Source organism: Perca fluviatilis, chromosome 7, assembly GCF_010015445.1.
Source record: "Perca fluviatilis chromosome 7, GENO_Pfluv_1.0, whole genome shotgun sequence".
NCBI lineage: Eukaryota > Metazoa > Chordata > Actinopteri > Perciformes > Percidae > Perca > Perca fluviatilis.
This window is the reverse complement of record NC_053118.1, coordinates 24,768,211-24,792,755: the sequence shown is the minus strand read 5'-3', so window position 1 is coordinate 24,792,755 and position 24,545 is coordinate 24,768,211. Positions and strand designations below refer to the sequence as shown.

Below are 24,545 nucleotides of genomic sequence, written 5' to 3'. Positions count from 1 at the left end.
GATCAGGCATGTCAGCTAACATTCCTGACATCATGATACAGGTTAAACTATGGACTCTGTAAAATTTAAAGTACAATGAAATCTGGTTTTCAAGACTTTGCATCACAGTGGGAAAAATCTTTGAATTTTGTTCATCCGTGCTCATCACCGACCCAGAACAAAAAAAAGAAAAACAAAAGCACAATGTTAAGTCTGAGCTAAGGAATGGACACAGATAATATACTGTCGTCAGCAAATAGATCATTATACTTCAGTCAGGCTGCTCATGATTTCACCTCCGGCATCTACAATTTAATTACAGGTCTGTGTGTTTGGTGTGTTTTCAGTTTCAATGTTTAGCAGCAGGTATGATGAATGGCACTCCCCTAAAATATCAGCTCTCAAGATTTGCTAGGGAAAAATCATGTATTTATCAACTGGTTGCTGGTTGACTCTCTCAGAAAAGGATTGAAGAGCAGCTAGATTGTTGGCACTGGCTTCTTTTTGCTCTTCAGGAGCCCTCTATTTCCTGAAATGCTTCTCACTCTGCAGAAAAGCTGCCATTTCCCCATTTCAGTCCCTCGCACAATCATCAGAATTTCTCCCTCCATGACATGAAAACAAACTAAGACTGAGTGCCTCTGCGTGTGTGTGGTTTCAAACCCCCCCTGTCAGCAATCACTGGGTGAGAGACAGCCATAAATTGCGCTTTAGAAGCCTATAATAGGCTACTGCAGCACTGGCAAAACTTATATCATATTATGCCTCTTCCCATTTAGACACAAATAGGATCATTATTTTTGATAACTATACAGCAAGTGCTGGATAATTTCATTGCATTACTTGCCACTGCATAATGCTGTACTTCAGCTAAATCATCATAAATCTTGCCGTATCCCTGTTATCATTGTATTTAATTAGAGCACAAAACCAATCAATAACATAATGTCTTATTTTTATTAGAACATTAGGGTTGATATATACACACAATTCTACTTCATTCTGCCTTCCAGCAACATTAGTGTACGTGTGACAGAGAAACAGAGTGGTTTGAAAAGCTGTACGCCGACACGTGCTGAGTGGGTCTGTATATTTCTCAGCAGAACTCATACTGTTTGTCAAAAGGCAGTAGTGGCAATTGACAGCAGGACCTATAAAGTCCATCCCATCTGACAGGATGGGGGCAATACCCTTGTGTCATAAATTGATGGACGCGCAAAAGTGTGAAAGCTGAAGCATTTTATTATAACGAAAACAGAAGACATTTAATGGGGCCCCACTTGTCTTCCCCTAATAAATAGGGGCCATAAATACACATCTGTAAACAACTGAGGGTCGATCGGTTTTTCAGTCAGTTTGAAAGACTAATTGAAGGTACATTCAATTTCACTTGTCTATGAACCTTTGATTTATTAGTTTTACACTGTTTGAACAATGCTATTACATTTTCTGTTCAAGAAAAGTAAAATTGTATTACTACAGGACTTTTGTTGAAACTGGCTTCGAAACCTATCAAACTATATAAATAAAATTAGGTAATAACTCCATATGCTTCAATTAGCAAACTTTTTAACAATTGAAATTCTCAACTAATCTTTCTCTACTTTGTTGCTCTTTCCGCAATAGTTTTTAATCTGCCATTTACACAGTCTCCTCCACAATGAACTCAATGGCATGCTGCGGTGACTGGCTGGTCTCCACCATGGTGATTTCATTTCCATCCATGGTGATTGTGGGAACAGTAATGCCCTGAGCTCCCAGAACAGAGGAGGGCAGGATGACAACCTGTGAGGTGCCGTCAATGCCACTGAACTGATCCGACGGGATCATGACCGTCTCAGTACCTCCTTCGGCCCCCTGCAGTACATAGATGGTCTGCACTGAGCCAGACTCAATCTCCCCCGTGTTGGCCAGAGAAGACAGCACCTTGGCCCCCTCCAGCACCTTCTGAACATGGGCAGCCTCAGCTGCATGTGCTTCCTGCTCAGCGTTCTCCACAGGCAGGTCTCCGTGTAGCCGGATGTGTTTATCCAGGTTGGAGCGAGAGCGGAAGGCAGCAGGGCAGTGGTGACAGGGGTAGGGCTTCTCCCCACTGTGGGTGCGGGCATGCTCGGTGAGCCGGGCGGCCACGCTGAAACTCTTGCCGCAAATCCAGCAGCAGAAAGGTCGCAGGCCGCTGTGTATGCGCTCGTGGTCCTGCAGATGGGGCAGCTGGCGGAAGCGTTTGCCACATGTGACACACTGGTGGCGGGATGGAGGAGAATGGGAAAGTGTAAAACATAAAAAAAAATATAAAAGGTAAGAGGATGGCAAAAAAGTACAGATATGTTTGCAACAGTGCCAATGCACAAAACTCTGCTGCAATTAATATTTCCTGAGACCTCTCTTTGTATTTTTCTGCAGATGCAGCACTTCTGGCTAGGGTAGAGGAAGAGCAGAGAGAAAAGGGTATGGGGAAGACAGATACACCGCAATAATAACCACACAAGTGTGTTGCACAGCCACTAACAATTAAGTTAATTATTGGTTAATCTGCTTATTATTTCAATTAGATTTGATTAGCTGTTTAGTCTATAAAACATCAGAAAACTGAAAAAATGTCCTAGAGCTTAGGGTGATGTCTTCAAATACCTAATTTTATCCTCCCAACATTCTAAAGCAATTTAGTTTACTTTCATAGAAGACTAAGAAAACCACAAAAATGCATAATTAAGAAGCTGGAACCAAAGAATATTTAGCATTTTTGCTTGATAAATGACCCAAACGATTGATTTTCAGAATATCTGCCAATTAATATTCTCTTGATCAACTAATCAATTAATCGTTGCAGCTCTACAAGCGTGTATGGTATAGTATAATCAACTACACAGGGGACACCAGAAAGAAATGTTGGCTCTGTTGTTAAAACATCGGCTCTCTGCTTGCTACCATCTGAGCGCAGGCAATGAACTACAACCAGAAACTTGATTAAATCAGAAGCACTACAAAAGAATGACTTTGTTGTGCTCAGTCTAGATTGCCACTGGGGGACACTCAGATTGAATCTGTAATCCCTGTTGTCAGTATCTCTGTCAGATATACTGTAATAAAATCACCTTTCCCATTGAGTTTGCTCTTTATATACTCAGTAAATATAGGCGTTCCTTCAGGATACATAAGATTATTTGATTTAAATTGAAATTCATCCCCATGTTTTGAGGACCAATGCTCCTTGAACCTCGATCCTTAGCATGCCTGATAGATATGGCTCAAAGCAAAGCCACAAACGTTAAATCAATTTCTACAGTCCGACGTGCTGTGATGGGCTTGGATGGGTCTATAGTTGATGTCCTGCCTCGTCACCAGAGCAACAGAGAGAGAGAGAGAGAGAGAGAGAGAGAGAAAGAGAGAGAGAGAGAGAGAAAGAGAGAGAGAGAGTCCCAAAATAGTAACAGGCACAGAGGGGAGATGACAGGCCCTAACTCAGCCCTGTCATTAATCACAGGTACACAGGGAGGGAGGAAACACCCGCAGGACACACACTGCACAAATGGCAAGGGTCCAGAACCGGAGAGATAGCCACAGCTATGAACGGGTGTGACCATGGGGGGTGGGGCAATGCTGGATGTCAATTTGAAAAACAGGTGCTAAAGGGTTTGAAAGTCTTATATAAAAAAGGACAAAATATGATGACTGAAAGAAATTCCCTTTTTATACAAAGCACGCACGCACACACACCACCTTTCTTCTTACCTCGAAGGGCCTCTCATCAGTATGCGTCCTCATGTGAACATTGAAGGTGGAATTGTAGGCAAATTCCTTGTGGCAAATCTGACAGCGGAAGCGGGGTCGGCTTTTGGACTTGCCGAGCGTTCCTTGGAAATGGGCCAGCACGTGCTCCTCCAGGGTACTGTTGGAGGTAAATCGGCGGCGACAAGGCCTCACTGGGCATTTGAGAGGTGTCTGGCCCGTGTGGGACAACCGATGGAGGTCGAGGCCCTCCTGGGTCATGCAACGGTGGCCGCATAGGTCACACTCAACCTGAGGGAGGAAGGATAAAGCGAGGAAGGAGAAAGAAACGGGAGGGAGACAAACCATAACGTATAGAGATGGAGAATGGACAGAGGGGGACAATTAATGAAAAGAAAAAAGGTCGGTGTCTTCATGGTCTGACTGAGACGTAACACAACGTCACTGTTTGATCACAAACAAAAGGCGCAATCTATGTGCTTGTTTTACCCTTGTTAAAAACAAATCTGTCAATTAAGATTTAGCTAAATATAGTTTTACAGTGGAGAAGTAAAACCTGCTAGAATTTTTTTATTTTTTTATTTTCTGGGTTCCCAACCTGTCCAGTGCAACGTCCCCGGCCCTGACCCCGTCCACGACCAGTGTTCTTGTCCTCTTCTGAGGTAGGGCAACGCTGCATGTGGATTTCCAGCACTGACTGGTTCACAAACTGGGATGAACAGTGAAGACACGTCGCTGGCTGCTTGTCTGCAAAGGAACAGTGTCAGGTTTTAGGCAGGTGGTCATATTCTGTCATCATACTATGTGCCATGCTAATATCGGATGGGTTTTTTGAGCTTGTTGATTGCTCGCTGTCCTTCCAACAATCGTGCAGTGGCAGGTGGTACGTATACAAATGGCTGGTGATTCAGATGTAGTCAGGTTTTCAGTGTCAACAATGGTTGCTTATAATGTGAACACACAAGGTGAGTTTGTACGTAATATTGGCATGAGCTTGTGTTGTAATTAGTGATTTATCAATAGGCCTTTTCCATTGAAGACATTTTGACACGTCACATTAACCAATAAATAATTTGGTCTATAACAATGTCAATTTTCCAGGTCCTATCTTCAAGCTGCTTTTTTTGTTCAACCAACAGGCCAAAACCTGAAAATATTCAATTCACAGTGATATAAAACTGAAAAAGCTGCAAATCCTAGAAAACTGAAAACCCAGAAGAAGTGTTCAGCCTGTATTTAAGTTAGGTAAGATAAGTAAATAATCTGCAAAATTGTTGCAGATTATTTTCCTGTCAGTTGGCTAATCAATTAAATCAGCTAATCATTTCAGCTCTGATCAGCTGGTGCCCTAGTTGTATTTTGGCAAAGCAAACCACACTCTCACTGGGTTGCCCTTGAGAACCTGGCTGGGAAATCGCTGACATTGATGGTTCTGCAGTCACGCCAACATCTTGCTAGCAGATTGCTAACCATCTGTGTCTATTCCTGTGGGGTCAACCCACTCTGCTCCCCATTGGGACCCTCTAATTAAACCTTTAATAAGGACAATCTCAGCCTATGGCCCTGGACTGATCAATAGATCAATCGCTCCAATCGTCTCTCTCAGAGGAGCCACGTACCTCTGACCCCTGCTGCATGTCAATTCTTCAAGCTTAACTTATGAGGTTGCCATGCCAAGGCCCCGCCTGACTAAGACGAAGAGTCAACATGTCGACCCAATTTACCTCCATCCTTTGTTCCAAATGAGACACAAATCAATGGAAATTAATTAACCTAATGCATCGGCGGAACAATGCACATACGTATAACATGGATGTATGTTTGTAAATAAACAATATAGACCACCCAGGCAAGATGATGGGAGCATTTATCGCCTTTGCATTAATCAATAGTAATTCACTGCATGCTGTACTGATATGATACAAACATACAGTATCTAATTGGTTCCCATTACAAGCAGGCAAAAAGGCTTGTATCTGATTTCCTGAACTGTTCGCCATATTTGGTCTCATGGAAATGGACACACAGTGAAAGCATGTGACACAAAAAGCTGAATTAAGAAAGGATATTAACAGTTAACAGTCCAGATGACTGCTGTATGTTGTTTCTGATGGCTTCAGGTTGCTCCTGCTAAGGGGAGAACAACATTGTGTCAGGCTGAGCCCTGAACTCTCACCTTGGTGAGTGAGTGAGTGCAGGTCCAGGTCTCTCCTCCGTTTAAAGGCCTCTCCACATTCAGGGCATGGGAATGGATGGCTGGTGTGGAGCAGTCTGTTTAATACACAAAAACACACTTATTCACATAAGTGCTTTAACCATTTAGCATACTACTGACAATGATAAATTTCAAACTTGTTTCACCTGCAAAAAGAAACATGGACAGATAGAAAACAAGACTAGGTCAAAACCTTGTACACAGCTGGACCGTGTATGTTTGGGAAGTCGTTCTAAAGATTCTCTATGACTAAAGAAAGCGCATTACACGCAGTGCCAATGGTATGAAACGGTACACACTTCCTGTCTCCTAAATAGGCGCGGCCTCATTTGAAAGTTTAGCGAACGTTGTGCAGATGGATGAGAAGTCATATTCCCATAATTTCATTTCTTTTGCTAACTTTAGATATTTACACAGCTAAAATCCATATTAATCATTACGGGAAATACATTTCTAGGGCGTTCAAGAACACTTGTTGACGTTAGCGGATCTGTATTGCCAGATTTCACGAGTTTGTTCCTGAGACAGAAGCCGGTCTCAAACAAAGTGTTCGGGAGATATGTGGCTTGTGAAAAATTGGTTCAATATTTACCTTGGTGATCTGTGTTAACGTTCACCTCTCCCATTGGAATCAATAGACTCAGGACCTGCCGCTAGTCTCCTAAAGGGGTGTGGCAGCGGCGGAACCCACGTGACACAGATACAGGAAATTACTCTAAATTGGGGCATCTCATTTCTAAACGGTCTCTGGTCGTTCTTCCGACTTCGGTGGGTTTGTGAGCTTTAAGTCGGAATGTGGGCAAAAACATGGAAGCTACAAAGATGTTGTGTTTTATTGCTCAGAGTGTTTAAACAGCACGTTGATAGCTGACATTGGGATATTTTTTTCCCCTGCGATATATATTGCGATATGAAAAAAAGACTGCCTATTTAGAAATACTAAATCATTCTCAACTACTGGGGTGATTTTGTAGGGGAGTGCATCTACATAGAAAATAAAAACGAAAAAGGAAATTATCTTATGTGAACCATTCTTTGTTGAACTTGCTTTACAAACACCAAAGCAAGTAAGTGAAGTCATTTTGGAGAGGGACATTAGGAAGAAATACACTGATTGACTGACATGACACCATTGTATTCATATAATACTATCAATCCAGGCTAAAGTGAATGATATTAATAATGCATGCATGGTGTGTGACATGCAGAGCCTGCATGTCACACACTAGCAACAAACTGTGTGTCCAAGAACTACTCTGTGTATTCAAGAACACTTAAATCAGTGTAAATTACGTGTATCAGACACAGACTGCTGTTGTAGATTAGTGTTACATTTCCAGCGCCACGGCTCCGAACCGTAACGTCAGTTGGGACAGACACCTTGTTTCTTTAGGCTAACTATGTTAGCTTTAGCCTGGCTGGTAGCAGCTTCCTGCGGTGGAAAATGGCCGGGAGATGATTACGTTGCATTAATCAGGTGGTTTATTTCGTCTTTCCAGTGAACATAAAACACTGACTACTGTAGCTTCACTACCCATGGAAAAGCATGTGCATCACTGTGTCTGTGGCAGCTGCCGCTTACGGTACTTTTCTACACACGGGAGAGCATCACTTCCCATAACAATAAACCCTGTCGGACTAACGTTAGGTCACATGACCACCTGTCTTAAAGGGGAAGGGTCGCCGGTAACAATCATGTAAAAGGAACGGTGAAAGTTTACTTTCCTATCAAGCAGCAAAGAAGTTGTAGCGTCAACATCGCAACGTCCTGCGATGTGACTATCGCGCATGCACACATTGCGATGTAGACGAAGAAACAAAATATCGTGCAGCCCTAACAGGGACCGGACAGAGTTTTGAGGTTGTAGGGCTGGTCCTGCGGTGCGGTCCAGCCAAAAATGCGTCACAGGGACAGGCAATAGTCATACAAACAATTACATTACACAGTATAAAAGACTTAAAAAGTCACAAATGACAGACATACAAAAATGTAATAAACAGGAGAAATATTTTGGTTTTAAGCTGCCACCCTCTTTGTGACTCGTATGAGGATTACCAGTAAGTATGTGCTTAGCTGTGCTTCAGGTTGTTTAAGGGGTATTAGCTGAGTGTAAAACGGAAGGAGATAACACTTTTTTTTTTTTTTTAAGCAGCAAACTGGGAGGAGTCTGAGTTACATGAAAGACTAAATTTACACTGGATACAGCCTTAGGGGAGAAGTGTTAGGATGCATTCACCTAATGCTGAATCAGGCCTGCTTTCACAGCAGGAAAAAATTAAATACTGCTTCTTTGAGCAGCTTCTCAAAATCAGAACAAACACGTATGATGTTGAAGTTTAGGAAACATAATATTCCAATAGTAGATATTGCACACACACACGTATATGTATTATATATTTCATACTGCTACAGTTGCAGCAAACGCACTTAACTACACAAGTCACTAAAGTCAGTAAAGCAGGATTGCTAGAGGTGATGTGCAAGGACCTCTCAATGCCTGTATAGGAGGGCTGTTCTTGTTCCCTATTAAATAGACAAGAGAAATCAATATTTCAGGGATAGCTGACCCTGAGGCAGCTGGGAGAATTAAAATTTTGGTCAGGGTCACCTCTTTTCCCAGCCAGATGTTATTTAATGAGTAGGATTAATGCTTTATGTACAGCATTACACGTAGGTACACACTGACTAGAGCTAAAACAATACTTTAATAAATTTGTCGATGAAAAGAAAATGTATATGTAAAAATGTTGATAATCCACTGAATTGTTTTTTGCCCTTTTTTAAGCAAAAATGGCGAAAACAATTGCTGGTTCCATCTTCTCAAATGAGAAGATGCTGCTTTTCCTCATCTTCTAAAATATGAAACGGAATGTATTTGTTTAGCTTAAGGTTCATTCTTGACCTTGGAAATAAATAAAACGATTTTAACTTAAAGTTTCTTTTTGACGTGTATGAAATGACGTATGAGCAAACTTCATCTGCTGATATGCAGTTGAGTTTTGTGACTGTTTTGGCACAAAATAATACATTTGAGCCTGTTATTTTATAGACCAATTAATGGCGATTAATCGAAAATGTTATCGGCAGTTTAACTGAAAAGCCATAACACTGATAACCTGCTGGTAAAACACACAGTAAAGCCTAAAGTCAGTGCTTTAACCTTACAGACACGGTTTTATTTTACCTTAAATGTGCTATAGCCAAAGCCAAATACACAAACAGTATGTCCTCTCCCCTTTGCTCAACCAGGCAGGACAGGACCAGGCTCTCCCCCCCCGTCCTGGGTTGCTATCGTTATCATCTTAATTTACTGGGCCTCTGTCTGTCAATCATATGTGGCTGAGGCTCAAGGGCACCCAGACATCTCAGTCAGTGTGCTGGCTACACAGCTTTAAGGTCTTGCTCAGTAGTCAGACACGGCTCAGCTACTACAGCTCCTGGCGAGGGAGAGGAGGTTTATCTAAATCCTGTCCTGGGTTCCGTTAGGAAACGTAATTCTAATGCATTTACGCCATCAATATTGCTGGAAATGGTTGAATACTGACAATCTCTGGTCTATATGGGAATCCAGAGGTTTAGAGCTAGTTAGAGTGTTACACATAATGACATACAGCATGACATGTAAGTTAGATGTGTTGGAGTCATTTCCACCTACACTCCTGCAAATAAAGATGCTGAATAATGGAGGTTACTAAAGCGTTATTGATGTTGTGTTATTACTTGTGATGTTCAAGCTGATCCTCTGTGTTGAACCGTGACGGGCAGTGAGGACAAGAGAAGAGATGAGCCGCTCCCTCATTGTCCAAAGTACACACCTGCATTGAGGGACACAGAAGTCAAGGTCTCAGTAAATTCACAGCAAGTTATTTACCAAAAATGTTTCTCTTTTTTCTAAATTTGGTTTAAAAAAAGTTTAAAAAGTGTGACAACAAATCAGAATCATTTTCAAACAAATGTTGATTAACATGCTTAATTTAAATGTAGCCTTTATTTTTCTAATTTTTTTATACATGAGATTGAAAATCTTGAAAATGACAGAGACTGTACCGGCTTGCGTCCACGCTTGCGCCGAGGCTGTGTCGATGTGTGAATGCGTTGGTGTCTCTTCAGGGTGGCTGCCTGGGAGAAGCTTTTGCAACAAACATCGCAGATGAAGGGCTTGTTGTCCGTGTGGCTCATGCTGTGGCGCAGCAGGCTCTGGGAGTTAGTGAAGGACTTTGTGCAAACCTTAACAACAACAACAACAATCAGGATCAGTGCCATAGTTGTATTTACAACAGTACATCTTGTAAGGAAAATAAAGTTGCATATGGCTCCATTTGCTCAAATTATAATTTTCAAAACAATTTCAATTGTGCAGAGACACTGGAGAATCTGTCACATATAATGAGGTTCAGATAGAATCTGCCTCAAACCTTACCTAACACTTCAAAAGCATTGCATCATCACAACAATGTCTGCTGCATGGCGTGAATGACATTTCCATCACAGGAAATTATCCCTCAGGCTCAAGAAAGGATACATTTTGATAACATTTTAATTTGGCACCTTGCACGTAAAAAGCTTTTCTCCGGTGTGGCTGTAGACATGGGTGCGGAGGAAGACGCGTCGAGTGAAGGTTTTGCCACAGTAGGGGCAAACATGGGGTAGTGGTGTGCGTGCCCAGTCCTGCAGCAGCTTGGCAGGTGGAGGGTGGTTGGTGTTGTCCGAGTCTGCTGCAGTGCTGGCCTCCAATTCGTCTTTGGTGTCTTTGTGTCCTGACAACAAAAAAAACGATTCATTAAGGACCGAAACATTCCGCGACATTGATGCCTTATTTTTTCCCCCAAATGGGATTTAAAACAAATAATACCACTTACCTCTGAGTGCACTTATGCCACTTAGGATTCTGAAAGAGGGTCTACTTTTCTTAGGAAGGGGTGAACCTGATTCACTAGCAGAGGCAGGCGGGGAAAGCAGCCGCTTTGAGCTCTGTGGGGTATCCTGAGGTTTAGTGGGGACTTTTTCAACACCAGTTTCAGCTCCATCCGCCACCTCTGTCCCTGACGTGAAGCGGTGCTGCCGGCGATGGTACAGGTACTGGGTGGTGTTCATGAAGGTCTCGTCACATTGGGGGCAACTATGTAGTGGCTCCTTTAGGCCATGGAACTGCATACGATGGGTGCCCAGCCCTCCCTCGTCGCTAAAGCTCTCCCCACACTGGGTGCACATGAAAAAATCCGGCTGTGTGAAACTGGAGGTGACACTAGTGGTGGAGGGAGTGGCGTCCTGGCCCTGCTCATCAGTCCTGTTGCTCTGAGCACAAACTTCCTCTGATGTCTCTTCAGGATCCACGACCACCTTTTCTTCGCCTTTCTGCCGGTGTTGCTTACGGTGGTAAAGAAAAAGTGTGGTGTTTAGAAAGCTTTCCCCACACACAGAGCAGCGGTGCAGAGCTTCCTCAAAGCCATGCTGCGTCTTACGGTGGGCCACTAGTTCAGACACCAGGCCAAAGCATGAGCCACAGTCCACACACAGCAGCACTGGTTCAGGCTTAGGCTTTTTGTTTGCCCCTCTCCTCCTGGGAGACGAATCCTCTTGATTCGAGGTCGAGGCGGCCACCTCAGAAACAGGAGGACCATAGCTCTGAGCTGAAGAGGTCTCTGCAACTTGCTGACTCTCTTCCTCTGCTATGAGATTATCCACTGGTTCGGGTTTAAGGATTTCACATGTGGTTTCATCTGGATTTGAAGTTGTATGGGAGCTCTGAGCTGAAGCGGTCTCTGGCTCAGTATTTGAGTCGGGGAGCTTGCTCCCAGAGGCAGACTGCTGACATGTCTCTTCTTTACGGTGTTGCTGCCAAAGGTCCAGGCTCTTGAAAAGTTCATCACAGTCCCCACACTGGTAGAGGATTCTGGGCTGGTCTGATGTCACACTTGCACTGACTGCAGCCTGCTTGACAACAGGTTGCACGGAGGGGTGTACTGCTTGGACTTGAGTCTGTGGGGCTGCTTTTGATATATTTATTACCTGTTGCTGCAAAGACAAGGGAGGGAAAAAGAAGAAAGAGATTATCTTTAATGTTTCACTTGTTTCTGTGTACAAAGGAAATGACTCCTAGTAATACTAAACATTAGCTGAATCAAGTAAATACAAACTGCAGAGTTTTAATTTTATTATTTCTGGCAGATGAGGGATAAGAAGTCAGTGTTCAGAGGTACAGAGGTCAATTAGAGCAGCATGTGTTTAGATCCAAGGTCCCTCTGAGAGCTCCAGACAGCCACGATAAGGCTTCAGCCTGGACGAAAAACTATCAAAGGCCCATCAGGGTCCAATGAGTCACTCCACAGGGTTTTACATTTGCTCCCTCAATCTATTTGGATGATAAAAACAGAACATCAAGGTCAAGGTTAAAGATGTCTGAAACGTTCTCAATTACGACAGTTCAACATTTCTCACATACTCTAATGATTTATGGGCTTTTGTTTTAGCATTCTAGTTGTGTGAATACTGAAGACCACCTACAAATGTGGTCTGGCTGATACGATAGCATTTCCTTTTTTTTCTCTCACCAAAAACTAATACCTCACTCAATAACTGCAGCGACCTAGCAATGTTAGAGGTTTCATTTTAAAATAAAGTTGTTACAAAAAAACACACTTCTTCTGATAAGTGGACAGGCCTTTACCATTCTGAATGAAGCGTTTTTTACATTGTGCAAGAAGTAGAGCCAGTTTTTAATATAGATTTATTTTTTATTTTTTTGCCTCCATGCAATCCCAATGTCTGAAAAAGCATAACGTCAGACGCGTAACTATCGGTAAGCAGGGTAAGCGGTGCTTACGGGCCCGGACCAATCAGGGGCCCGCATAACTGGAAGATATTGATTGACAGCCGGGGCCCCCTATCGCATTTTCATTACTCGCGACAGTAGTAGTCCCACGTGCAGCCACTGACCAAGCGGGAGTGAGAACGGGTCAAAGTAATTTCCTTGTTTCCATTATGAAGACGAGAGGTGTGTGACTCGAACATCTCACATTTACCAACAAAACGTACAGCGAAAGACTGTGTAAAACATTTCAGACCGTCCTGCCAACCTGTATACATTTTAACATCAATGTACGCTGTAACGATTTTTCACTATAAAGTCACTGAAGCTGCTGCTGTTTCAATACTGTCGGCTCTCTGCAGCGGGGGGGGGCTGCTGCTCCATTTCCCCTGCGACGGACGTGTTTTAATTATTAATAGTAATAATTATTATTCTCCCCAAAACAAGTTTCCTTTTTATTTTTAAAGAACTATACAAAAAAATTTGCAACTTTCACTGTCTTCTGCCACCTCGTGGGGCATCAATGATCATGAAGAAGGTGGGACCACAGTCTCAAAGAAAACCATTAGTAACACACTACGCCGTCATGGATTAAAATCCTACAGCGCATGCAAGGTCCCCCTGCTCAAGCCAGCGCATGTCCAGGCCCGTCTGAAGTTTGCCAGTGACCATCTGGATGATCCAGAGGAGGAATGGGAGAAGGTCATGTGGTCTGATGAGACAAAAATAGAGCTTTTTGGTCTAAACTCCACTCGCCGTGTTTGGAGGAAGAAGAAGGATGAGTACAACCCCAAGAAGACCATCCCAACCGTGAAGCACGGAGGTGGAAACATCATTCTTTGGGGAAGCTTTTCTGCAAAGGGGACAGGACGACTGCACTGTATTGAGGGGAGGATGGATGGAGCCATGTATCATGAGATCTTGGCCAACAACCTCCTTCCCTCAGTAAGAGCATTGAAGATGGGTTGTGGCTGGGTCTTCCAGCATGACAACGACCCGAAACACACAGCCAGGGCAACTAAGGAGTAAGAAGCATCTCAAGGTCCTGGAGTGGCCTAGCCAGTCTCCAGACCTGAACCCAATAGAAAATCTTTGGAGGGAGCTGAAAGTCCGTATTGCCCAGCGACAGCCACGAAACCTGAAGGATCTGGAGGTCTGTATGGAGGAGTTGGCCAAAATCCCTGCTGCAGTGTGTGTGTAAACCTGGTCAAAAACTACAGGAAACATATGATCTCTGTAATTGCAAACAAAGGTTTCTGTACCAAATATTAAGTTCTGCTTTTCTGATGTATCAAATACTTTTGTCATGCAATAAAATGCAAATTAATTACTTAAAAATCATACAATGTGATTTTCTGGATTTTTGTTTTAGATTCTGTCACTCACAGTTGAAGAGTACCTATGATAAAAATGAAAGACTTCTACATGCTTTGTAAGTGGGAAAACCTGCAAAATTGGCAGTGTATCAAATACTTGTTCTCCCCACTGTATATATTAGACGCATCCAAGGTGGCGCGCGCCATCGTGACGTCAAAATCACGTAATTTCCTGCCAACATTCCCGATTTATAGCGCGCGAGCAGAGGTTGCGCGGAAACAGGAAGCCTGAACGAGTTCGCTCTCAGAGTGACTGCAAGTCTGTCTTGTAAACTTACTGGGTTAAGGCTCTTTTATGGTGAATGAAAGGCCTGATCCCACCAAGTAGGTCATCCAATCAAATCGAAGTATTGACGGAAATGCTGCTGCCAGTTCTGCCGTTGTTTACCTTTTTTTTCTTCTTGTAGTCCGTAGAAAGAGCAACGTCGGTAGCCTTTGCTCATTAGCGCCACCGGTGTTCAGGAGAACACTGCACCAGCGTGGGTATAATTAGTCACAGCGATCTCATGACGTCACATTTGCACGCACCAGCTGAGCTGCGCCTAGTATATAAGACCCTTAACTCTCCCTCAAGGTTTGTCTGCACCCACTTAGAAACTGACCTCACGGACGGTCTAATTTAATGCTATATAAACCTGCCATAATATTTTTTTCTTGCTGCAGAAGACTACATCAAAGCTCTCTATTTATTTGAATAATGTATTGCACAGGTTGTGGTGTTTATCTGCTGCTTACGTTTTGTTGTTGATAACAATTAATGAAACTACTAAAAGTAGTTACTATGCAACGCCTCTGATTATTATTAGCATTATCAGCGAGGCAGGTAACAAGCCACTAACTAGTGCACGAAGACTGAATACACATACATTTCGAGTCTTAGGGTCTAACAACACATGACCATGCAGTTAACGTATTATAATTTTTACAACTAAGAAAAGGATTTAAGCTTTCAGAGAGCAGCCCTAGTGAATTTTATTACCAAATTACTAAATCATTGTTGGAGAGCTTCTAATGGTGAAGTGCATATTTTAGTATGTCGATAGGGACGTTTGCAGATGCAGCAGATGAGTCATACTTTGGTCCAAAATGAAAATCAGAAGAAGGGGTGAATGTGTTTAGTCAGAGCAAGGTGAAAAGGCAAACCTTGACCTGTTTAGTGGACCGTTTTGAGGAGACATTTCTGCAACATTTTCCTTTAGTGCTTGATCCTCTCACTTACAGATACAGGAGACAAAAACTAAGTGTCCGTTACACTAAAGCACATTGGTTTTTATGTCCTATCCTTATAGTTCCCTAAATTCCATCACTCATCTAAGTAATGGGAAGAAACATTTGTTAAAAGAGCCCTTTGTCTCCATTTCAGATATAAAAAGTCATTGTTTCATAGCAATGTCACATTATATACACAGAAATGATGGCAATGAGGTGGGGATGCTTGCAGTAAACCAGCTTAAAACCAAAGTGGGGGTAAGGAAGCCATAAGGTCGCCAGGTTTTATAGTGTTTCTCCAGCTGATTCATCTATGAGAAGGCCAATGAGCGATCCATCAGGAGAAAGGGTGGCACTGACTGATGCATTTCTCATGCTCCTCTTCCCGCTTGCGACTCAGGATGCAATTTGTCTGTCATGAGTGTGTAAGGTCCTTTATGGACATATGTTGAAGACTGTAAGGATGGAAGTTCAGGCACAGGTTCAGACAGTCATGCGCCCTACTGCCAAACGAGAGCCAATGACTGCTTTCAACCCCGAGGGCTTTCTAAAGCTGTTAAAGAAAAAAGTGCCAGTTGCACCAAGACTGAGCTCAATATGTCAAAGTTAACTGGAATAACTTGCCCCATTATACAATTTACAAATTCTGCAATTCAAATAAACGTCTTTGCAAAATTTAGAAAGAATAGAGCTCAGCATTTCGATGAAATTCATCCCAAAAGAATATATACCAAACAGGACACATAATGTAAAAAATATTAAATCATACAATGCAAAAATCCAGAGACCTCTCAAATTTACTATGAGGCAAAACCATAGAAATACAACTGAATTTACATACTGAACCATACAGTAGTATTATTCATTGTTATTGTCATGTACCACGTTAATGTGGCATCCTTGACCTCAATCTGGCCTGCGACCTTTATCACGTCATCCCCTTCTGCTCCCAATTTTTCTACCTATACTGTGATTTATCAAATGTATGCCCAAAATGCAGTACAGACATATTTATTTTAACCATGTTGCTATTGGACTGTATCATATATACAACCTGATATGTATGATATAACAGAGCTTATTTCAAATCTACGTCATGCGCTCATAGATTCTGTAAAATAAAGCCTGATTTTAAAGTCCAACACTCCATAATCCATCCACTTTTAGCGCTGCCACACTTTTGCCAGTTACACCTGTTTGCCTCACTAGTAAGTCATTACTCTGATAAACAACGTGCTAATGTGTTATTTTGCCATTACCCTAGACAGGTAGCACTTAAGTACTTCGAAAACTGTTAAATAATCCGCAGGCCTTACTACACAGCCATTGCCAATTCATCAGGGTAAAGATAGAGGTCTGACAGATGTACTGGTGCAATGACTTAGTGCCAGATATTTGGTTTAAATAGGTTCGTTTACCTGTATAAAGTATGCACATGTACTTGTTCCAGCCATTCAAGCCCAATACATTATATTTAATGTCAAGATCTCCATGTCTACTGACCACTTGACTTCAAAAAGACTTTGAATAAAACAAACTTGACATTTTACAAAAGGTATGGTTTACAAGTCTTCTAACATATAAACATGTGATTGCTTATGATATTAGTTTTTACTTACAGGGCTCCAGACTGCGACCAAATGGTCGCATTGTGCGACCAGTAAATTTGCCCCCTTTTTTACACGTTAAACGTTGAAATTTCGGTACCTGAGAGCGCGTAAGCGCAAGCTTATCTGTCCTCTCTGAAAATTGACAGAGAGCGGTGCTCCGACACAAACGCAAACTACGTCGGCTCTGCAGTTTTGTTGAAGTCACAGTGGGTCACGGAAATGCCGATAAAGTGGTTTCAAGTGTGGTTACGGTTTTTCATAACTTCACGCAGACAGCGTTTGCTGCGATATGATATTAATGGCGAGCCGAAAGCGGTCGCGGTGCTGTTGACGTTACACTTCCTCGGAGACGAGCAGCCAGGCACAACAGTGGTTTCAATGCCCTGGGGACTGACTGACAGGCTGAGGTTGCAAGGCAAGGCAACTTTATTTCTACAGCACCTTTCAGCAACAAGGCAATTCAAAGTGCTTTACATGGAACATTAAAGAGCAATTAAAAACGGTCATGATGAAAATAAAACAGGCTAAAAAATAATATACAAATACAATAATAAACAAAATATAAATATATATATATTTTTTACTGTCAGTTTACCTTATATGTTGCATATTCAAAAGTGACACTGAATTTGAAACAGCACATTGTAATTTCTGCATCTATTATCAAATTATTTATTAGTAATACAGTGGAAATTAGTAGAAATGTGAATATTTGGTTAGCATGTTGATTTACGGTGTGTGCCCCTAACTTTTCTGGTTGTGCCCCTAAAATTTTCAGTTGGGGGCCACTGTGCTCCTAGTGAGAAAAGTTAGTCTGGAGCCCTGACTTAATTTAAGATCATTTTGGAAACTCATACGGCGCGTTTATGCATCTCAACTGAACATTGTCAAAAATAAATCATCGTTGCCATTTATGCCCAGTTGTCAGTATATTAGGTACACCTAGCTAAAACTAATTTAGTGGGGTGTATATTATAGCTGTTTTTCATTCCCTAATAAGCACTATTCCTATCTTAGCAAAAATACACCTACTGGTTATTCTATGACTTAACATATGATGTCAGCGTACACCTAAATCAGATATTAATACACAGCAACCCCTTGAAATGAGTCGGTAAATCTTTGCAAACAACTCAATGTTAAGTGCTCTGATCAAGGTCACCATTACTATGATGAGTAGCAGAACATTGTCAATTTATTACTAAAGTTATACTTGTCACTTCAAGATCATTCTCCAGATCTGAGTCAGAGGCTTTTATGCAATCACACTGCTGGTTGTTTCAGGCTACATTTACATTGCTACGTTTGGTTTTTAAGTGGAGTTTTGAGAAAAAGCGAACTCTTTCAAACAGCATGAACATTCTTGTATACTGGGCATGCGCGTGCCGGGGTAGTTGCCATGGTAACGTTAGTAGCTTAGTCTCAGAGAGCGAGACGTCATGAGCCAATCAGGCGGCAAAACATTGGCGTCAGTGTTGCCAAAGGTCTCCGTTTGCGGCCGTTGAGACTGCAAGACAACCCCGCAGATTCCAAACCAAAACAGAGTCAGAAGTGTTTTCAAATTTCTACAGTTTAGGGGCTCTGAAACGCCAGAGCAGTGTGAATGTGAGGTGTAAAGGTAGCAAAAGATATTCGTTTTTAAACCAAAATGTAGCAATGTAAATGTAGCCTCAGGCCAGACCACCACAATATTGATGTTTTTTTTCGGTTCTATTCCCAGCTAAAATCTAGATAATGATAAATAGAAATTGTTGACTGTGCCAGTATTTACCCGAGTCTGTAGCAGTGGAATAGTGACAGCGTTGGTTCCAGGTGTTTCCGTCTGTTCATCTTCAGCTGTGCACGTCAACTGGTGCTCGAGCACCTCTTCCAGGGTGTTGAACTCCTGGTAGCAAGGGAAGCACATGTAGACTGACGAACTCTCCATGGCTGCCAGGGGATTAGAAATCAAAAACATTTCATAAGAAACGCAGCAATGCAAAACTGATTTGGATAAAGGTGAAACAGTTCACAAAACTCAGCATGCTTAGAATCTGAAAGTAATATGACAATGTGAGCCTTGAACAGATGCCTACCCACCAGTACATTACATTTGAAGTTAGGTTGTGAACATTGCCCTCTCCTGATGAAAAGAAGAGTCTGCATATATTATCAAGACAACAGCTTGGACACAGCGCCAGGAGGGTAACCCTGGGGTTGCCAGGATGACTCACCATGAAGCTGAGCCTGGGCTAATTGTTATTTTGACCATGCAGTTTGTTGCTCAGGTACAGACCTTGCCAAGTCTCTCTCTCTCTCTCTCTCTGCCATTTCATGGGCCGGGCAGACGTTAAACTCCAACATCAATTAGATATGTGCTGTAATTGGACCCGCTGGAAGTGCAGTCTAGCTCATGCTGCTGCTGAATGTAGCTTTAATCAAACACAATGTCTGCAATCCTTCCCACTCACTGGATAACAATCAGACCTCACATTGCACCAGCAGATACTTTGAATAAAGAACCTTACAAATCAAAGAAACACACTAAAAGACACACATCAATACCTTTCAATGTGACACACCTTCTGGTTGATCATTTTAATTGGCAGACAAAGCTATGATTTAAAGGATAAAGCTGCCGATATTCCATATTTGTGTTATCATCGACAAATCCCATAAGACCAAAACAATGCTGTTAGTCTGTCTCTTAATGCTTTCCAACTTCCCAGCATGTCTGTGTGACACTCAGCTACAAGCCCATGTTTCTACTGTAAATCTTTGAAAATTAATCTCACACACACACACACATACACATATATATATAAAAAAATTCTTATTATATTTTTTTAAAAGGCACCTTGTCCAAGGTGGGGGCTGTTTGCAACTGCAGATTTAGTGAGTATTTAAAGCAGCAGGACGTGTTTGTGGGATCAACAATATACTACAGTAACCACATTCATTGTAATGAAGTAACATGTCACTCAGTACAATGTCGTGACTCTCTGATGTGTTTTAACAGTTCTCTGACAACAAGGAAGGTCTATGAGACTTTATCACGCATTTGCTACACAGGCAATACTTAAGTGAGATACATTCATTGTTGTTTTGGTCTTTTATGGGTCTTGTTTATAGTACAAAAAGAAAGAATATAACCACATCATTTAAACCGTCAATTATGGCATAATAAAGCCCCACTGCACCATGTAGGGATGATAGTTTAGTGAAGTCTGTGTCTGTTTACGCCCTTGTTCTCAGCAGAAGCTACACTGTGTGGGTACAGATGGTCAGATTCAAACCGCTTGGTTTGTGCAACACTGCTACAACCTCCGTCTGGCAGTAACATTAAACCATCAGATGAGAGGTGGTCTGCATATGCTTTTACCTATTTACCTGTAAGCACTAGTTGTAATTTGCTTTTTACAATGTGCATTTATTATTGAGCCAGGCGGTAATTTGACTCGATGACAATGTAAATGAGGGTCGCCCCTTAATGATCTCTCGAGGATAAATAAAGGTTGAATGAATTAACATTTGCCTAAAAGCAATCAAAGTTAGTCAATATGTCATTGAATAACTTTCATGCATGACAGGATAACCTAGCTAACGCTAGTCATGAGTGTTTACTGCAGGAACAATGTCAGCCCGATATTGACTCGCAAGGGGACACGGGGAACGAGAAACAATACCAATTACTCCTAGTTTATGCAATCGTCGACTAATAACAATCCTCATGTTAGTTTCTTTGACTCGTTTTGCTTGGGGTCTGACCCGAGCTCGCACGACCGACAGCAACTCAACAGCGACTCAAAGCTAACGGTTAGCAGCTAACTGTGTTATCTCTGACCAGTAACGTTACTGTGTTGCTAACATGCAACGATGGCCATTTTTCTAGCAACATTGCTAACGTGCCCCCGGCGTGGTAGCTAGCTGTCTTGCTAGCTCGGAAGCTAATAAAACAACCGTCAGATCATTCCTTGATAGCGGGTGCAGAAACCAAATTAGCCAGCGACTAAACCCCTTTTACCACTTGGACCAGTGGTGCTTACTTTCTAGTACCAAGGAGAAGAAGAAGAAAAGACCGAAGAAGGAGGGCGGGATACGCTTCTTCGGTGGTATAATGGCGGCGACAGACTAAAAGTTAACATTAGCTGTCTCCCCCCGTTGAAAACCTCCATACATAAATATCATTGTGAAATATGTCACCGAAAAAGTAGCATTCATATAAAATAAGTAAAACTAATTCAACATAACTCACCGCACTCAGACGTTAACGGTCGAGGAAATAGAACGACAACTTCAGTTTTTTCTGCATGTTAGAAGACTCGATCTGATTGGCTGTGTAGGTCACTTCATAAACCAATAGTATTCGACTACACATAACACTGGGGGAGTTTGTAGTCCAAAAGCCCGCCAGTATAGAAGCAGCAGGGTCAGTGCAGTCCAGTCAAATATACTGTACTTGAGTATTTCCATTTTCTGATACTCTGTACTTACACTCAACTATATCTGAGAGGGAAATATTGTACATTTTACTCCACTACAGTTATCTGTAGTTAGCCTACTAGTTACTATGCAGATACAGGTCAAACACATCCTATAAAATAGGCTAATCCATTCTTATAGATTAGATACATTTACATTTTAGACTGTAAGTGGCCTACATTTTACTGATAATAGCATAGCCTACTTATATTAGGAATCATTTTAGGTCATACCTTCTAGCAGTGTGTGCTGTTGTTGTCTATGCTTATCCTAATTACCGATATAAGAAATAATAGTTTGACAAAACACTCCCAACTCAAGGTCCACTTTAAGCTTTTTGTTTTTACATAGCTTTGAACCGTATCACAGGGTCGTTATCCTTGGATTGGAGTTTGCTTAGTTGTCATAGACACAGATCTGCTGACATGAAAGCTGTTATGTAAACAATTCATGACTTGTAAAGGTATAGAGAGGCAAAGTCCCTTCACTTCTGGTGGACCTCATAGGACAAATGGGGGAAAGACAAATTATTTTTTGATCCCGTTTGAATTGGTCCATGGATTACACATATGATGTTCTTTAATTTAAAGATAATTTTGCAACTGAAGAAAGTCAGCAATAACTGCCTCATATGACTTCAACTGCACTTGAACACCTACAGAGGTTTGTTGAATCTACCCTATAGGCTATAGCTTTACACTTATCAGATTTACCCTCCTTATATGGGCTATAGGCTACAGAAGTCAGTCATAGTATAGCACACTCGCCTCATTTCCCAGAATTACACAGTGCCCTTATGTACCCCATTGAGAAGATGAGCAGCTCCTCCAGACTGCTTAAGACTCCAAATGGTATTAAAGAGATGGCCAGGCATTCAGCCAAAGGGGCTGGGGCCGAGGGTCATTCAGGCATCACAGAAACTGTGCAATCTGCCCGACACACCGCAGGATAACATTATTCAACCATATCACCTTGATGACGACTTAGCAGCCAGTTTTTCATTGAAGGATACAGTTCAGAGACTGCTCCTCCTCCTCTTCATCTCTTGTGTTGTTTTCTCATCTCCACCTAATTTAGACCTGTGAGCGCAGATGCTGTTCTCCTGTGGAAATAGGTTAATCATTTTTCTCTAATTCAAAATTAGAGGATACAAACACTATATGACATATTAATATGAACATTGATATTTAGAGACTCACCTGTAGTTCCCCCTTCATACATATCTTTTTATCAATAATACTCATTATATTTCCAATGAAATGTGTTTTGGGAGCATTTACTTAATTTTATGTTTTTTTGGTTGAAATAACAGAGTGGAAGGGATCATTCATAACTATAAACCTGTATCAGTTAGGGAGAGTTATTAGGTAGAAAGAAACACATTATAAAACTAACATTTATTCATCCGACTAGGGTTTTGCAACAAAATAGATTCAGTTTTGGAAACAGAAACCATAGATCATGTTTGTTTTTTTACATTTTTGGAATGACATCCATGTCTTGATAGATAATGTTTTTCAAGATTCTATTTAGATAATCTTTCCTCTACTATATCTGATTTGGTGAATCTCATTATAATGATGGATAAATACCATATATATATATATATATATATATATATATATATATATATATATATATATATATATATATATATATATATATATATATATATATATATATATATATACATATATATATATATATATATCATATATGATTGATTTTTAAAAACGTAAACATTATTCACCCAGTATCACATCAAATTTGCCGTAAGTTCGTCAGGGTTTTCCCAGACTACAATGACATTGCCCTGCTAAAACTTTCGGTAATACTTTACTTGAAGGTATCTACATAAGAGTGACATGACACTGTCATGACACAGTCATGACACATGAACTCTAACTCTAACCCTAACCCTAACTTGTCATGACAAAAACCGAATGACATATACTAAAAGAAGCGTTATGTCATAAACGTTTTTGACTTGTTTATAATGTTTATGACACATTCATGACAGTGTCATGTCACTCATATGTAGATACCTTCAAGTAAAGTGTAACTAAACTTTTTAACTTTTTTCAAAATCTTTCTTCAACAATGATCAATGCAAAATGTCAACATAAGACTTGACTTTGCGTTTATGAATAGAGACCAAGGACAGGGACAGGTCAGACAAGGACAAAGTATTAATTTATCTGAGCTGAACTTAAGGGGCAGACTTAAAGGTAACCAAGAGATTTTAGTCAAGCACCGGGCAGCAAAGGTTCTGCCAGAGCCTATAAATATTTTCTGAGAAAGAAGAAAGTTCACAGACACCCTGAGACTTCATTAAACCCAGCTCTTCTTTTACAGCAAGGAACGGCAGATTCTGGTCTGAATGAAAAATGTGAGTTGCTCTGAGACAGGCTTCCTTGGTCCTTATTAAGCGACCATAAAGATATTCAGCCAGATATGTTTGAGGTGTATGCTGAAGTCAAATGAGACCTGAATTCAATGTGATGCTTGGAAACATTAAAACAAAAGTGAGAGCATGTCAAAAAGAGAGATGAGAGTTAAGACATATGGAAGTACACCACCACCACAAAATACCAGCCTCCCTCTGTTTACACTTCTGGTATAATCAAACTATGGCAGTGCAAAATTTCATCAGTCAAGGTCAAAAACATTTTCACTGACATTTGCAATAGCATGGTTCCCATAACAACCGTTGTGATTTCATCATGCTGAATCTGGTCCCTTCCACAGTTCGCTGATCCGACCGACTACACTTCAGGGCGTAACGACAGCGTCATTTCATTAGTCCCTCCATGAAAAGGTTTCGTACAAAGCTAAAGTAAATCCTATGAATCATACCTGATATGTTTATACATTTTTGTATTCAGTACAATTAGTTAACATTCATTGTGAGAAAGGCCTATAAGCAGTTATCCTCATCATCACACTGCTCTTCATTGTGGTGTTTGACTGAAAACAGATTGCATCCCGAGTTACCAGCAGGAAGATCCATCCTCAGGATTGCTGGGTTGTATCAGCTAGAATTACACAACAAAATCATCTTTAGTACATGGATCTTCACTTCATTAGAATATTTCATAACTACTGTTATTCTGCAGTGAATACTGTTATTTCCTTTACTGAAGTAAAAGTACCACTA

The 24,545-nt window shown here is 41.3% G+C and overlaps 1 protein-coding gene across 4 annotated transcripts; it reads right to left on the bottom strand.

The window, feature by feature from the left end:
* Window positions 1–1,199: 1,199 nt before the first annotated feature.
* Window positions 1,200–21,247, bottom strand: znf574 (zinc finger protein 574). Of its 4 annotated transcripts, none has more exons than XM_039806679.1 (11): window positions 19,203–20,940; window positions 19,018–19,049; window positions 18,699–18,856; window positions 10,784–11,939; window positions 10,473–10,681; window positions 9,972–10,151; window positions 9,645–9,739; window positions 5,885–5,979; window positions 4,307–4,455; window positions 3,712–3,999; window positions 1,200–2,220 (listed from the first exon to the last, which is right to left on the bottom strand). In XM_039806679.1, the coding sequence occupies exons 1-11, from the start codon at window positions 19,268–19,270 to the stop codon at window positions 1,621–1,623; spliced, it is 3,030 nt and encodes a 1,009-aa protein (XP_039662613.1). In that variant the 5' UTR covers window positions 19,271–20,940; the 3' UTR covers window positions 1,200–1,620. The 4 variants fall into 4 exon arrangements, with proteins under 4 accessions (XP_039662613.1, XP_039662615.1, XP_039662614.1 ...); XM_039806681.1 differs by having other exon boundaries at window positions 19,007–19,049; window positions 19,203–19,256; XM_039806680.1 differs by lacking the exons at window positions 19,018–19,049; window positions 19,203–20,940 and adding an exon at window positions 21,162–21,247.
* Window positions 21,248–24,545: the final 3,298 nt, after the last annotated feature.

Coding starts and splice junctions, on each gene's coding strand:
- znf574 (XM_039806679.1), bottom strand. CDS start 19,270: ATGTTGGAGTTTAACGTCTGCCCGGCCCATGAAATGGCAGAGAGAGAG. Junction 18,857..19,017: donor TTCACAACCTAACTTCAAAT/GTAATGTACTGG, acceptor ATCCCCTGGCAG/CCATGGAGAGTTCGTCAGTC. Junction 4,456..5,884: donor GCACTCACTCACTCACCAAG/GTGAGAGTTCAG, acceptor GTTCCTTTGCAG/ACAAGCAGCCAGCGACGTGT.